Genomic DNA, 15,439 nt, shown 5'->3' with positions numbered 1-15,439 from the left:
ACCACGTCATTTTTCAACAGCTGTTACTGATATTTGAAATCTGTTGCATCTGGCTATCAACATCAAAATTTGTGACATGTTTTCAATGGGGTGAAATTTCATTCATACTCCGACAAAAAATATTGAAAAGCACTGATCCGTGCAGTGCCGGATTACCAAATCTTACCAAATAGGCAGAGTAGGCACCGGCCTAGGGGTCCCGCGACAACGGATCAAAATAATAGTAATAAAACTTATCAGGAGGTAATTTGGGGGGGGGGGGGGCAAGATTTCGACTGCCTAAGGGCCTCCACAGGGTTTAATCGCACTAGATCCGTGTCACAGGTTGTTGTGAACGATGACATTTTAAAATGCTGTTACAGAGTCTAATAGATGAGTGGAAAATCCTGACAGCACCTGTGAAAAGTAAACTCTCGTACGTGGAGCGTCATGAATCACACTGCATCTATATTTTTTTTTTTTAAATTTCGATTCCCTTTATTCGACTTTTTCTTTAAAAAAAAAAAACAACCCGAATGTGTCAGAGGTACCCAAACAGCGAAAATAAGATGAAAAATTGATGAAAGAGAAAGAAAGGAAACAAATAAATTAAAAAATCTCGACTGCTTAGTTGGTTTTCAAACAGAGTGATAAACTCAGGAATCAAACCAAACGCACGAACTTTTGGGTGAAAAGTAATCATATATATTTATATCCCGCTGTAAACAAAAACTGTCATGTGTGAGGCGACCGGGATATCGTATTAAGTTATTAGATTCATTGGAATCAAGTTGAGCCAGACACAGGATTAAAAAGCTTCCATCAATAACCAGTGATACTCAAAAAGGATATATGAAGGGTATATTTATTGGAGAAAATACCAGGCTAGCATACGATATCATTGACCAACTTGAGAATGAAAACAGATATGGTTTATTATTGTTAATAGATTTTGAAAAAGCCTTTCATTCAATTAACTGGGTCTCTGTGGAAGAAGCTTTACAATCTCTTAACTAGGGTGATTCCATTTGTAAGTGGTTTAAACTGTTTTGTAATCACTCTAAAAGTTGCGTTATAAATAATGGGCATAGTCATCTTTTTTTTTTGACTTGAAAGAGGATGTTGTCAAGGAGATCCCCATGCACCTTATTTTCTTATCATTGGAGTTGAGATTTTAGCTATAACTTTAACGCAAAATATGTATGTACGGGGACTAATCTTTGACGCTAGTGAATATAAATTGGGTCAGTATGCCGATGACGCTTTTATTCTTCTTGATGGATCTCAACTTTTTCCAGAAGCAACTCTGAATATCTTGCAAGTTTTTTTTCTATTATCTGGACTTAAATGTAACATAACAAAAACAAAGCTATTTGGATTGGAAACAGGAAATTTTCTAATGAAAGAATATGTCACGAAATGGGCCTAATTTTGGTCCTCTTCTAACTTTACACTCCTTGGCATAGAATTTTCTCCAGATTTACAACAAATGGTGGAAATTAATTATATGAAGAAACTAACAAAGGCAAAACGAATACTGGCAAGCTGGAGTCAAAGACATCTGTCAATAGTTGGTAAAGAAATTGTTGTAAAAACTCTTGTTCTGCCCATATTCATACATTTTTTTTTCAGCACATTATTTAAGTTTGTATGGGGTGGAAAAGTAAAGAGAATAAAACATGATATACTATTTTCCCCAGAAAAAGAGGGACGACTAAATATAATACACATATTTTCATTCATTAGGTATATTAAGATAAGATGGGTTAAAAGATTACTGGAAAAGGAAATTGGAACGTGGCAGAACTTAGTCAGTACAACTATACTCAGAAATAAAAAGGATATTTGGAATTTAGGGAGAAGAAAATTATAAATATTTTATTAAGTTCATTAAAAACAGTTTTTGGAGAGATGAAATTTTGGCAATATCGAATGGGAAAGTAGAACCGCAAAGTCCTAACGAGTCTCTATCCATGAGTATTTTATATTTTGTCTCCCCCTAAAATGTTCTATCAATACAAATCCTGGACAGAAGCCGGTTTTGAAATTGTGAATGATCTAGTAGATGATCACGGTAATTTAATACCTTTTCAAATAATAAAACAAAAAACTAGAAGCGATGATTTTTTGAAATACTTCTTCTTAATATCTTAAATTCCAAAAGCACGGAAAGACGCCATAAAAACATGTAGTATATAATAATTTTGATAAGCAGGAGGATAAAATAATGAACTTGCAAAAAGAAAATGCACTCAAATTTGTTTACAAAGATCTCTTAATAAAAGCTAAAAGGCAACACACTGCGAAGCAAGAAACTTGGATGAAAGTATTTAATAAAACTATAAGTAGTGAGGAGTGGTCTGAGATTTATAGCCGGGCTAAATGATGCACCAAGGGAACCAAGTTGATCTCTTTTAACTTTAAATTAATCCATAGAATAATCACTACTAATGATTTTCTGAAAAGAATTAACATATTTGATGACAACAAATGTACATTCTGAAGAGTGAAATTCACTGAGCATCTCTTTTATGATTGTAGTATTACTTCACGGTTTTGGTACCGTTTTATTGAAGCTTTTGCCCCATTTTGCCCAAATATTGTACATTTGTCCAAAAAAGAAACATTTTTAGAAAGTGAACAACTGGACAACTGGACAGTTTGTGTAATTTCCTGCTAATTTTGGCAAAATATTATATTTATACTTGCAGATTCAATATGAAAAATCCTTCTCTTTTTGCTTTTAAGCAAATAGTTGCAATGCATAAGAACATTGAAAAATACACTGCTAAGGTAAATAAAAAAGAGGACCAATTTCTTCAAAAATGGATCTCCATAATGAACATGTAACTTGTATCTGACTTGATGTTAAACAGGGACAAAATACTGTAATATCACAAAGTCCATGTCACCTAGATTGTGTGCCATATGCATGTGTGCATGCGTGTGTGTGTGTTTTCTTTTTCTGTAGATTATATTTATTCTCGTTAGATTATCTAATAACCAGACATGTTTGATTGTAAGGTGACATTGGCATGGTTCCCCGACCCAGTGGTCAACCTATTACGGGGTTAATAACAAAATAAAAGAAAAAAAGATTATTAAAATAGATATAAAAAAAAAAACACTAAAAAAGTTTGAGCCATTAAAATTTATGATGTTGATATAAGTAAAAAAACCCGGCTCTATTTAACTTTACCACCGACTAAGATATCACGGAATTATGTTATCCATTTTGTTAAGTAATTATTATATATTGTAAGAATATCCTAAAGGTAATTAAGATAGTCTGGCTACGTTAATCGGTCCACATGCTCATATGCCAAAAAAAAAAAGAAGACTTTACCGAAGCTATGTGGCTTAGACAATGAAGATTCAAGGTTAGTTCAAGGTATGTTTCAAGGTAACTTAAAATTAAGTTTTGAGATTATCTATTTAATTATTGTTATTTGTAATTTGAGACCACCCCTAGATTTCATCTTCTCCAGGTTTCAGAGATTAATGTTGATTGGACATTTAATAGGAAAGAAACCAATGACTATTGGTTTAACAAAAGCTTTGCCAATTTAATGTCAATCACATATACTGCAAACATGGCAGCCAACGTAGAAGAAGAGCAAGCTAGCTTGAGAGAATGTGAGACTTACGTGCAGAAATACAACGTTCAGCAACTTTTGAAAGATTGCATAGTTCAGCTATGTATTAATCGCCCTGATAACCCTGTGACCTTCCTGCGAGATTACTTCGACAAGTTGGATACGGTAAGATGAATTGCTCTATAATAAGCTCGTATGCTTCTGGCATCCAAGGAGATCTCAATGTTGGGCCAACACCAATGCACGATTCATGATTTTTTTTTTTTTTCTTCTGCTGAACTTCGGTTAAGTTGAAACATATTCCTCGTGCACATTTATTGCAACAATACTGGTTTTGCTTCTTTAGATTGTTTGATGACTTCATAGGTAGCTTTGTCGAAGATCGTTTCTGAGGCCACAACATTGCAGTAGAGTTATAACATCCGAGTTAATAGTATATACAGTACTTGCAGAACGACCATTACATTTTCTAGGGGGCGAAGGGATTCAAGGGATATTCATTTGCTCCAGAATATTATATTTTTTTTAAACCTGAAGATAGTCATTTTTTTTAACTGGTATAAAAGGGTACAGTTAGTTTCTCCTACTTTTGATGTGAGCATTTGAGATGCCACGTGGGGTGGGGCAATGAAAAGGGTCTTGGTAGTTCTACAATGTAAGACATAGCACATGTTGGTTTTGTTTTAGTGCTATGTCTTACTATTCAAATAACGGCCTTGTATAGCATGTTCCAGTGTCGTTGACATCGGAATGAGTAATCAAAGTTTCAGAAACATCGCACACACTTGGCAGCCTATATCGACACTCTTTCACTAATTTATGTGTAATTAATATACTTACTGTGCTGTCTTTATCCTGATGGAATGAAAATATGATACTAGCAAATGGACGCATTTTCACGTTCCGTTGACATACATTTGAATTTGTTGCAATGCAACGGTAGTCGAGGTATGCCGAAGTAATATCAAGTAGGTTCATGTTGGGGATATGTTTCTTGAATGAAATGAACCATTGCTTACTGTTTCAATAGGCATAATAAACTTTTATTCGTTTCGTTAAAGAATAATATTTCAACTTAACCGGATTTTGGCATATCTGGCTTTCATCGCTTTCCAGCCAACTGAAATGTAGGCCAACGAAACTTGAAAACAGGTCAGTTTCTTTTGTGAGAATTTGAATTTATTAGTGAAAAGACATTAGAGTAAGTAAAGTCTGACTAAAACATTATGACTTTACTTTGTAGAAAAGCATCTTTATTTTAGCTGTCAGTTGTTTGAAATATTCCAGAAAATTTGACTTTTGTAACAATGTTAGTTGACATAAAAACACACTACACAACGCCATTAGTTAGGCTGTAAGACCTTGACGCCCACAACATAAATATCAGCATCAAGGTCTTACATGTAGAACTAAGGGTCTTGGTAGAGAAAGTGATGATCCTTTACCACCCAAGTTTTATCTGCCAATAATTGCAGTTGCATCAGTTGATAAATGAATGGAAGATTTTCATTGGTCAGAATATGTGATCAGACCCAATTGCATTTATTTCTGTATGAACTGTGTGGAGAACTACTTTATACTAGCTTCTATAAATAGAGTACATGCAATGTAACTAATGTAAACACTGAACTGGAAGGAATATACTCTGCATGCATTTAAAGCAAAATAAAAATGGTGGGTTTTTATATTATTTAGAAAACTGAATAAATCAATTTGACAGAATCAAATAACACATCTTTGCAGTTTTTTCTGAATATAAATAATTCTTTATTTGACTAGATTTGAAAAAGAAAAGCTGGGAAACTCAAAAGCTGCCAGGAACATTGGGGCTACAGCACTTTCACTGCAGCTTATTACAAATGGCCTTGAAACTATAGGGATTGGGAGGAGGGGGTTCAAGGACTAAGATTATAACAATTGGATTCACAGTCATACAGTGTAAGATGCCGACCTTGATAGTTAGGATGTGGGTTGGGTGGGAAATCGGCTAACTGTTACTGGTAGTGTCAGTGTTTTGCACTGTTTGACTCTTGGACCCCTATCACTATAACCATTTACCGATAGTCTTAAATTCATTTGCAAGTAGCCCCTGTACGTAACCTAAATCCACATGAAAATAGATTGAAAGACATGAAAATTGCTTACTCATGTTTCCTGGACAATAATGATTCACAAGTCACTATAAATTCATGATAGCATAAAATCCAAGAGTCATTCATATGTCAAACAAAACAACACATCCTTTGCTTTGAATATTGAACTTTTACTCAGAAAACACATGCCAGTTTAGATAAAGGATTAAGATCATGCTGTGGAATGTTCAAAACCTTAGATCACCTACCATTGGTAGAATTTTTTGCTTGATATTGATGTTGCTATATATAACATTGCTGATGAAGAATTCATACACTTAAACAGGCTCTAAAACTGATAGGAAATATCTTTAAAAAAAACAAAATAACTATAAAAAAAATAATAAATAATTGCAATTATAAGAGTGTAACATTTCTGATGAGTTTATCATGGTATAAATTGTCAGGTGCCAACTCACACAGCTTACATAATGCCCTTGGGTGTTATTTGCTTTGTGATTTGGTAACTGACAGTTTACGCCACGATAAACTCAGAAAAAAACATTAAACTCTTAACTATACCCCAAGTTCCATACCATGCAGTATTAGTAGTATATCTACCATGCAGTATCAGTAGTATCCCTACCATGCAGTACCAGTAGTATCCCTACCATGCAGTACCAGTAGTATCCCTACCATGCAGTATCAGTATCAGTAGTATCTATACCATGCAGTATTAGTAGTATCCCTACCATGCAGTATCAGTAGTATCTCTACCATGCAGTATCAGTATTAGTAGTATCTATACCATGCAGTATTAGTAGTATCCCTACCATGCAGTATCAGTAGTATCTCTACCATGCAGTATCAGTAGTATCTCTACCATGCAGTATCAGTATTAGTAGTATCTATACCATGCAGTATTAGTAGTATCCCTACCATGCAGTATCAGTAGTATCCCTACCATGTAGTATCAGTATTAGTAGTATCCCTACCATGCAGTATCAGTAGTATCTCTACCATGCAGTATCAGTATTAGTAGTATCTATACCATGCAGTATTAGTAGTATCCCTACCATGCAGTATCAGTAGTATCTCTACCATGCAGTATCAGTAGTATCCATACCATGCAGTATTAGTATTATCCCTACCATGCAGTATCAGTATTAGTAGTATCCCTACCATGCATTATTAGTATTAGTAGTATCCCTACCATGCAGTATCAGTGTTAGTAGTATCCCTACCATGCAGAAGCAGTATTAGTAGTATCCCTACTATGCAGTATCGGTATCAGTAGTATCCATACCATGCAGTATTAATAGTATCCCTACAATGCAGTATCAGTATCAGTAGTATCCATACCATGCATTATTAGTATTATCCCTACCATGCAGTATTAGTAGATTCCCTACCATGCAGTATGAGTAGTATCCCTACCATGCAGTATCAGTAGTATCCCTACCATGCAGTATTAGTAGTATCCCTATGCAGTATCAGTATTAGTAGTAACCCTACCATGCAGTATCCATAGTATCCCTACCATGCAGTATCAGTATAAGTAGAGTCCCTACCATGCAGTATCAGTATTAGTAGTATCCATACCATGCAGTATCAGTAGTATCCCTACCATGCAGTATCAGTATTAGTAGTATCCCTACCATGCAGTATCAGTATTAGTAGTATCCCTACCATGCAGTATTAGTAGATTCCCTACCATGCAGTATCATTATTAGTAGTATCCCTACCATGCAGTATCAGTATTAGTAGTATCCATACCATGCAGTATCATTAGTATCACCAGAGAGAATATTTTCTGATTTATTGTATGATCATGACTTTCTCTGCAGTTTTAATAAAAATAACATACTCTCTTTATTCACAAGCATTGCATATATTTACACACACACACACACACACACACGTGTGTGTGTGTGTGTGTAAATATATATATAAGATGACACAATGTATATATGATTGCTGAAAAGTATTGTTAAACACCCAAACAAGAACAACATGTATAAAATGGCACAGTGCATATGATCAGTTTTCCTTTTAGGTTGGTTGCTGGATTATTAGATTTCTAAAATTCTCTCACATTGTGACAGATGAGACAGCACATTATGTAATTAATCAATACATGCATTGTAACACTTATCCGCAGAATAGTAGTTACTTGTATTCCATGGCCTGTCTGTGTGTTGCCAGACTTTAGAATGGGTAAAATCGGAAGAAAAAATTATTTTATAATTTTTTAAGAAATAAATCTGGTAAGAGACATTGACATGAAAATCAGCAAACTCTGATCATTTATTAGTGTGTGATTTGGATTTTTTAACATGGCTTTAACAATGTTTCAGTCATATCACTACAATGTCTGCAGTGTGACAGTTTATAGTGATGTCTAGCACTGGGGCATCATGCCACAGACATGTAGCATGATGTCCCATCCAGTCACATTATCCTGACACCAGGCCGACCAATCCTAACACTAACCTCTTAATGCTGAGCACCAAGCGAGGCTGCTGTTAGTACCATTTTTGTAAGATTTTGGTATGACTCAGCCAGAGATTGAACCCATGACCTCCCGCATCGGAGGCAGATGCTGTAACCACTTGGCCAGTGAAGCCGCCTAAAAAATTGTATGATCCAGTGATCGCCATTTGCTAGACTATTTTTTAGAGACTGTTTATTGGCCAATATTATCATACCTATGTAAGATGAACTGGATGGAGCTGACAGCTCACTGATGTCATGGTGAGGCCTAAAAAAATGCTTCCGATCATCTGACTGTTCGCGTTTTTGTTGTTGTCGACTCTAGCACTCTTTTTCCTCTGGGTACCCCCCCCCCCCGAACTTGATTTGTGCATTTAATTGAACTGGTTTATCCCAGTTTTTCAAGTGCTTAGCACATTATATTTCTTTTTAATATATATAATGTTAAAACAAATTAAGAAAAAATGTTCTGAAATTGATTTGTGCATATAATTTAGCTGGTATATATATAATAAACCTATCTACTGTTCCTTATTTTAAAAACAGTGCAATATGAAACATAATTTTTGGTCTTAGATACACATATTTGGATAAAGTTTAGATTATTTTGATGTATTTAGATTGAAGAACATGGAATCAGTTATGGCTAATTAACCTTTAATCAGATATCAGTGTTTGTTTTATTATCCATACAAGTTCATGCTTTGGAATTGCCTCAGAATGAATAATGAGATGGAATAATTTTGTTATATTAGATGTTTTTGTGAACTGTTAAATCACAATGGCTCATAGAAGTATTTTCTTTTCCGTCTCAGACTCAGAAATTACCTGCAAGTTGTATATAATTGGAAAGATAAACACTCACACAAAAATCAGCATTGGCAATGTCCATCTCACTGACTTGTATTTTTCTTATAAAATTCTGTACACGTATTTCCTTTTATAATCATCATGAGACAAGAAATCTTAAACATCAGTCTTCAACATGAGTTTGCTTCAATCCCAGTTGTGGGCTCATTTGTATATAACTGCACTTGCACATGTTTGTTGGAGAACCAGTATTGTAAAATTGAATGTTCTAAAAAATTTGCATTCCTTTTTTTGTTTGAGTGTTTAATAGCACATCATCACTTGATAGAATATAGAATACAGAGTTTATGAGAATAAAGTGCCTTATAGAGAGACACATTTGCCGATCCAGGCTGATATGGGTGTGATTTGACATGTGAGCCATGTACCATAACCACTTAGCCACCCTAGGTCCTTTTGCATCCTTACTAAGGAAATCTGTAGATCATGAATACCTTTCTACTGTTATGTAACTGATTTTTTTTTTATTATAGATGTTTTGGCATCATGTAGCAAGAGGCAATAATTATGCCATGCCTGGGCATGTAGAATAGGCCCAAGGCATTATGTGGCAAGAGGCAATAATTATGCCATGCTTGGGCATGTAGCATAGGCCCAAAGTTGAATGTAGCACAAGGCAATCATTATGACATGCTTGGGCATGTAGAATAGGCTCAAAGTTGAATGTGGTGCATGCTTTGATGACTTTTATCCTGAAAAGGTTTTGGACTTTTGAAAATTGTGTGCTTTGTACAAACACTTTGAATTTGTAGGATTTACCTTGCATTTATCATTACTTTGTATGCCTTATCATTGCTCTGTATGCCTTTATTGTTCTTTTGTATGCCTTTATGATTGTTTTATCCCTTTATTGTTGTTTTGTATGACTTACTTACTCTGTATGCCTTATTTACTCTGTTTGCCTTTATCTTTGCTCTGTATGCCTTATTTACTATGAATGTGTTTATCATTGCTCTGTATGCATTTATCATTACTCTGTATGATTTATTTACTCTGTATGCATTTATCATTGCTCTGCATGCCTTATTTACTTTGTATGCCTTTATCTTTGCTCTGCATGCCTTATTTACTTTGTATGCCTTTATCTTTGCTCTGCATACCTTATTTACTTTGTATGCCTTTATCATTGCTCTGCATGCCTTATTTACTCTGTATGCCTTTATCATTGCTCTGCATGCCTTATTTACTTTGTATGCCTTTATCATTGCTCTGCATGCCTTATTTACTTTGTATGCCTTTATCTTTGCTCTGCATGCCTTATTTACTTTGTATGCCTTTATCATTGCTCTGCATGCCTTATTTACTTTGTATGCCTTTATCATTGCTCTGCATGCCTTATTTTCTATGAATGTGTTTATCGTTGCTCTGTATACCTTATTTACTTTGTATGCCTTTATAATTGCTCTGCATGCCTTATTTACTTTGTATGCCTTTATCTTTGCTCTGTATACCTTATTTACTTTGTATGCCTTTATCATTGCTCTGCATGCCTTATTTACTCTGTATGCCATTATCATTGCTCTGCATGCCTTTATTTACTTTGTATGCCTTTATCTTTGCTCTGCATGCCTTAGTTACTTTGTATGCCTTTATCTTTGCTCTGCATGCCTTATTTACTTTGTATGCCTTTATCTTTGCTCTGCATGCCTTATTTACTTTGTATGCCTTTATCATTGCTCTGCATGCCTTATTTACTTTGTATGCCTTTATCGTTGCTCTGCATGCCTTATTTTCTATGAATGTGTTTATCGTTGCTCTGTATGCCTTTATCATTGCTCTGTATACCTTATTTACTCTGTATGCCTTTACCATTGCTCTGTATGCCTTTATCATTGCTCTGTATGCCTTTATCATTGCTCAGTATGTCTTTATCATTGCTCTGTATGCCTTATTTGCTCTGTATGCCTTATTTACTCAGCACTGTATAGCCAGGAATGTTCGTACACGCAACCTTTTACATAGATGCATACTGACATGCAAGTGGTATAGTTTGTAAACTAATGTCATGCATGAGTTGAGATTTTCAGTGTTCAGTTGACATCTGCATTTATCTTATGGATTTAGAGTTGTCTTTTGAGTGCTGTGTTTGTCTTATAGATTTAGAGTTGAGTGCTGTGTTTATCTTAAAGATTTAGTGTTGAGTGCTGTGTTTTATAGATTTAGAGTTTAGTACTGTATTTGTCTTAAAGATTTAGAGTTGAGTGCTGTATTTGTCTTAAAGATTTAGAGTTGAGTGCTGTATTTGTCTTATAGATTAGAGTTGAATACTGTGTTTGTCATAAAGATTTAGAGTTGAGTGCTGTGTTTCTTAAAGATTTAGAGTTTAGTACTGTATTTGTCTTATAGATTTAGAGCTGAGTACTGTATTTGTCTTAAAGATTTAGAGTTGAGTGCTGTGTTCGTCTTATAGATTTAGAGTTGAGTACTGTATTTGTCTTATAGATTTAGAGTTGAGTGCTGTGTTTGTCTTATAGATTTAGAGTTGAGTACTGTATTTGACATAGAGATTTAGAGTGTTAGGAAGGTGTGCATTAAAATACTGTTATTGAAGATTTGTGCCTTCTTGAGATCTATTTGCCTGACATGGATAGTCATATTTCACAGAGTATCTGTTGTTTGAATCAATTCTACAGGACTTTCAGTCAACTACCTTCTAGAATTCATCCATTGATAGAACTGTTAGCAATCTTCTGACGTATTTACTGTATCTAGTTCTTGGCTCACTCCCTGCAGCTGTTTTTTGTGATAGCTTATTTTTCATGAATTTATTTTATTTTGATTAAAGGAAGGTATTTTTGAAGAACCATCAAAAGACATTTTTCAGAGCATTAGGTAGATGGTAGCTTATTTAAGTGTTATCAGATGTAATTTTAATGGGTAACACATAGCTTTCAGTATAAGGTATATTAATGTGTTGGATGTGTCTTGGAGATCTTCAGTACTTGTTGCATATTCCAACCAAACTCAGCGGTTAGATTGCTTTCCATTCATTTTCTTATGGACACAGTTCAACTTGTAGGAGTAGATTCAACACAGAGATACATTTACATAAGTGGACAGCTCGTAGGTTGGTGTTTCTTTCTGGGGTTTTCCCTGGTTCTTCCTCCATTGATACTGGCTGCCATGTATAGCCTATCTTGTGCTGAAGAATGGTACACAGGTACATTTACACAGGTGGACACAGTTCAATTTGTATATTAGATTCAACACAGAGATACGCTTACATATGTGGAGACAGTTCAGCTTGTATATTAGATTCAACACAGAGATACATTTACTAGGGCATAACCGACTTTTGATCCGGAAATCGGATTCCACCGGATAGTATGAACTTCAGATTAATCGGAGTCGGACAAGGCAGGAACGACCGATTCGGATAATAAAAATAATAAAGTTGAATTTCTATAGCACCGTGTCTAACACTGCGTGTCATTCGATAGTGCGTTAATAAAGTTAAATAAGAAGTCAGAAAAGTCCAATATGGTCAACACAACGGGGTGAAACGATAATACTTGAGTTAGACCGAAAGATTTAAATTTATTAAAATATATAATACAGTCCTACCCGTTTATGTCAACATCCTCAATAATGAAGGCATAATATTGAATAAATTGACACATGCTAATGAGGTATTAAAAGAAAATGATTCCGCAAGAGGCCAACTTTATAGGACCAAACAAAAGCCTGTTTTATTTTTATTTGACCGCGACATTAAAGCATGGCGGCAAGATCAACTAATTGTTGAATAAAGTACAGGATGGAACTGGCCGCTTGCCGACATAAATGATTAAGGCGGGAAAATAAAAGCCTGGCGGCAAGATCAACTAATTGTTGAACAAAGAATGGGTCGGAACTGGCAAAAAATAAAAAATTTCATGGATTCTTTGTGGCTTTGAACTTCGTTGCATTTTGCTATAGTCCTGCCATATCCTTCCCCTTGTGACATCGGTGTGATATGCAAAACGTGTGTAACACGGTTTAAAAAGTTAATTTGAAAAACCTTTTAATTTAGCATTTCCGATTAATTGAATCGTATCTGGAATCGGAAAAATTTCATGCCCAAAATCCGGAATCGGAAATCAGTAGAAAAATGCTAATCGGTTATGCCCTAACATTTACACATATGGACACAGTTCAGCTTGTATATTAGATTAAACACAGATATATGTACACAGGTGAACACAGCTCAATTTATATATTAGATTTGACACGGAGATACATTTACACAGGTGGACACAATTCAGCTTGTAGGGGTAGATTCAACACAGATACATTTACACAATTGGACACATTGATGTTGAATGGTATGTACAATATTGACAAAATTGTGTGGTCAGAATCATGATTGATGATGGTGTTTGTTTTTGTTGATGATTGTGTTTGTTTTGTTTTTGTTGGCTTGAATGGCACTTGTAGCACATTATTGGCTTTATCAAGCTGAGGAAATTGGAACTAAGAGCCATACCCAAGGACACACTGAGGTAGCTAACCAGGACAGGCCTTGGTGGGTACTGAACCTTTTATCCTTGGATTACAAGTCCATCACTATACTATATCCCAGGGGTCTCAAACATGAGGCTTATGGAGTTATTTCCTGCAGCCCCGCAATGACACTCAGAATTTGTAAAACTAATATTTGTTAATCATTGGTGTGGCCCTCTGTCCAGTGTACTCATCCTCATGTATCCCTTGTGATGGTTTGAGTTTGAATCCCTGCTACTTACTGATCTACTGCAGACCCGTTGATTAATGGTGCTATGACTGGACTTCCATGTAGGTAGGTCTGGTATGACTTGGTTATATGTGTAACAATGGGAGGTCTGCCCCTATCTTTCTACAGAAAAGCCAGCCTTGTACCTGACCAATATAGATACCTTCTTCAAATAACCACATTTTGATTGAACCAGTCTCATGAACCAGTCTCATTTTGATTGAACCAGTCTCATTTTGATGGAACCAGGCTAATTGCCAATTTAATCATTGAGAGAACCAAATTCTGGGGTCACATGAAGTTTCTTCAATATCACTAAATTGTCTGTCCTGTTTATTAGAGCATCTGCTGGTACTCCATAACCAGGACTATACCAATTTTGTATTACCAATAATTATAGTCTATTCCTTTTGAATCCATTTAAGGACATGATTAGTTCCTGTCTTCTTTTCAGCTGAAATTTACTGGTGTCATTTTCATTAGACAGCCAAGAAAACTGAGTGCTTACTTCCATTCTAATGGATTTACAATCACCTAAACTGAGTGCTTACTTCCATTCTGATGGATTTACAATCACTTAAACTGAGTGCTTACTTCCATTCTAATGGATTTACAATCACGTAAACTAGCATTTGCATTGGATCACTTGCCAATATTATGTTGAGCTTGATATGAAAACAATGGGTGAACCTTCAGCAGGAATTTTGGTAAGTTTTTTAATTATTTATTTGGTTGTAAGGGCAGGTTTATGGTATATGCATGTCCCTGCATTGATTGTCATTTGCCAACAATTGCAGTTTTCAGCATCTTTTCAAATCTAAGAGATCATTTTGAACCAGACTTTGGCAGAGATCTGCCTGGTATTAAGACATTTGAAGTTTCTACAGATGATGTTGTTCTCCCATCAACATAGCAAAGCTTGAACAATTTTCATTTTGCCATGTTCCCTGTGGAGTACTGACAAGGAACTTTTGTACTGTTACTGCATAGATTTTTCGTTTATGTTTGATATTTGATTTGTATGCATCTGGCTGATAGAGACTCATTGAACAAATGAATTTGCTTGTAAGCAAACAACAACAAATGCTATTTCCATATATTTAGTCAACTGAGACAACTTCTGAATATTTAACACCATTGATTAGAGAAAACATTTCTTCTTTTATTTGATAATTGGCTTGAAATTGCACTTGTTTGTTTGGTCAAGCAGTTTGCAAAAGTGTCTGTCGTCACCTGTCACTTGGAAATAAGAGCTGACAATTGAAATTTTGAGTCCTGTGAAGATATTGTTGCATAAAATAAATTAACCTTGAATTCATTAAAACTGAATATAAAATATTTTTAAAATCCTGATTAACTACTGCTGCCATTGCTAAAATTATACATTTAAACTTCTTCCAGGATTCTCTGGAATGCAAGAATCTGCATAAAAAAGTATACATACTTTTCAGTTTTAGGTGCATGAAAATTCCACCAGCTCTGTCCTCAGTATGCAAGAATTTTTTGGGGTAGCTAAATTCTCTTTCATTTAATCCGAAGATGTTATCAATCATGTAGTGTGGAAGGTATCAAACTCTAATGAATACAATGGGACTTAGTGAAAGGTATCAAACTCTAATGAATACAATGGGACTTAGTGAATGCTATAAAACTCTAATGAATACAATGGGACTTAGTGGAAGGTATCAAACTCTAATGAATACAATGGGACTTAGTGA

The 15,439-nt window shown here is 35.0% G+C and overlaps 1 protein-coding gene across 2 annotated transcripts in view; it reads left to right on the top strand.

Annotated features, from left to right (window-relative positions):
• The first annotated feature begins 3,566 nt into the window (after nucleotides 1-3,566).
• The window catches only part of LOC149802465 (cAMP-dependent protein kinase regulatory subunit-like), a 255,972-nt gene continuing 244,099 nt past the window's right edge, over nucleotides 3,567-15,439 (top strand). For both annotated transcript variants that reach the window (XR_016420033.1, XM_089951712.1), the window contains exon 1: nucleotides 3,567-3,740. Coding sequence is in view for 1 of the 2 variants with exons in the window: in XM_089951712.1 (XP_089807838.1) it covers nucleotides 3,573-3,740 (168 nt within the window). In the remaining variant the exon portion in view is untranslated. The remainder of the gene's footprint in view (nucleotides 3,741-15,439) is intronic.

Source organism: Sinohyriopsis cumingii, chromosome 3 (genome assembly GCF_028554795.1).
Source record: "Sinohyriopsis cumingii isolate HCF-2022 chromosome 3, ASM2855479v2, whole genome shotgun sequence".
In the NCBI taxonomy this organism is placed as follows: Eukaryota; Metazoa; Mollusca; class Bivalvia; order Unionida; family Unionidae; genus Sinohyriopsis; species Sinohyriopsis cumingii.
This window is presented reverse-complemented; position numbering and strand designations above follow the sequence as displayed.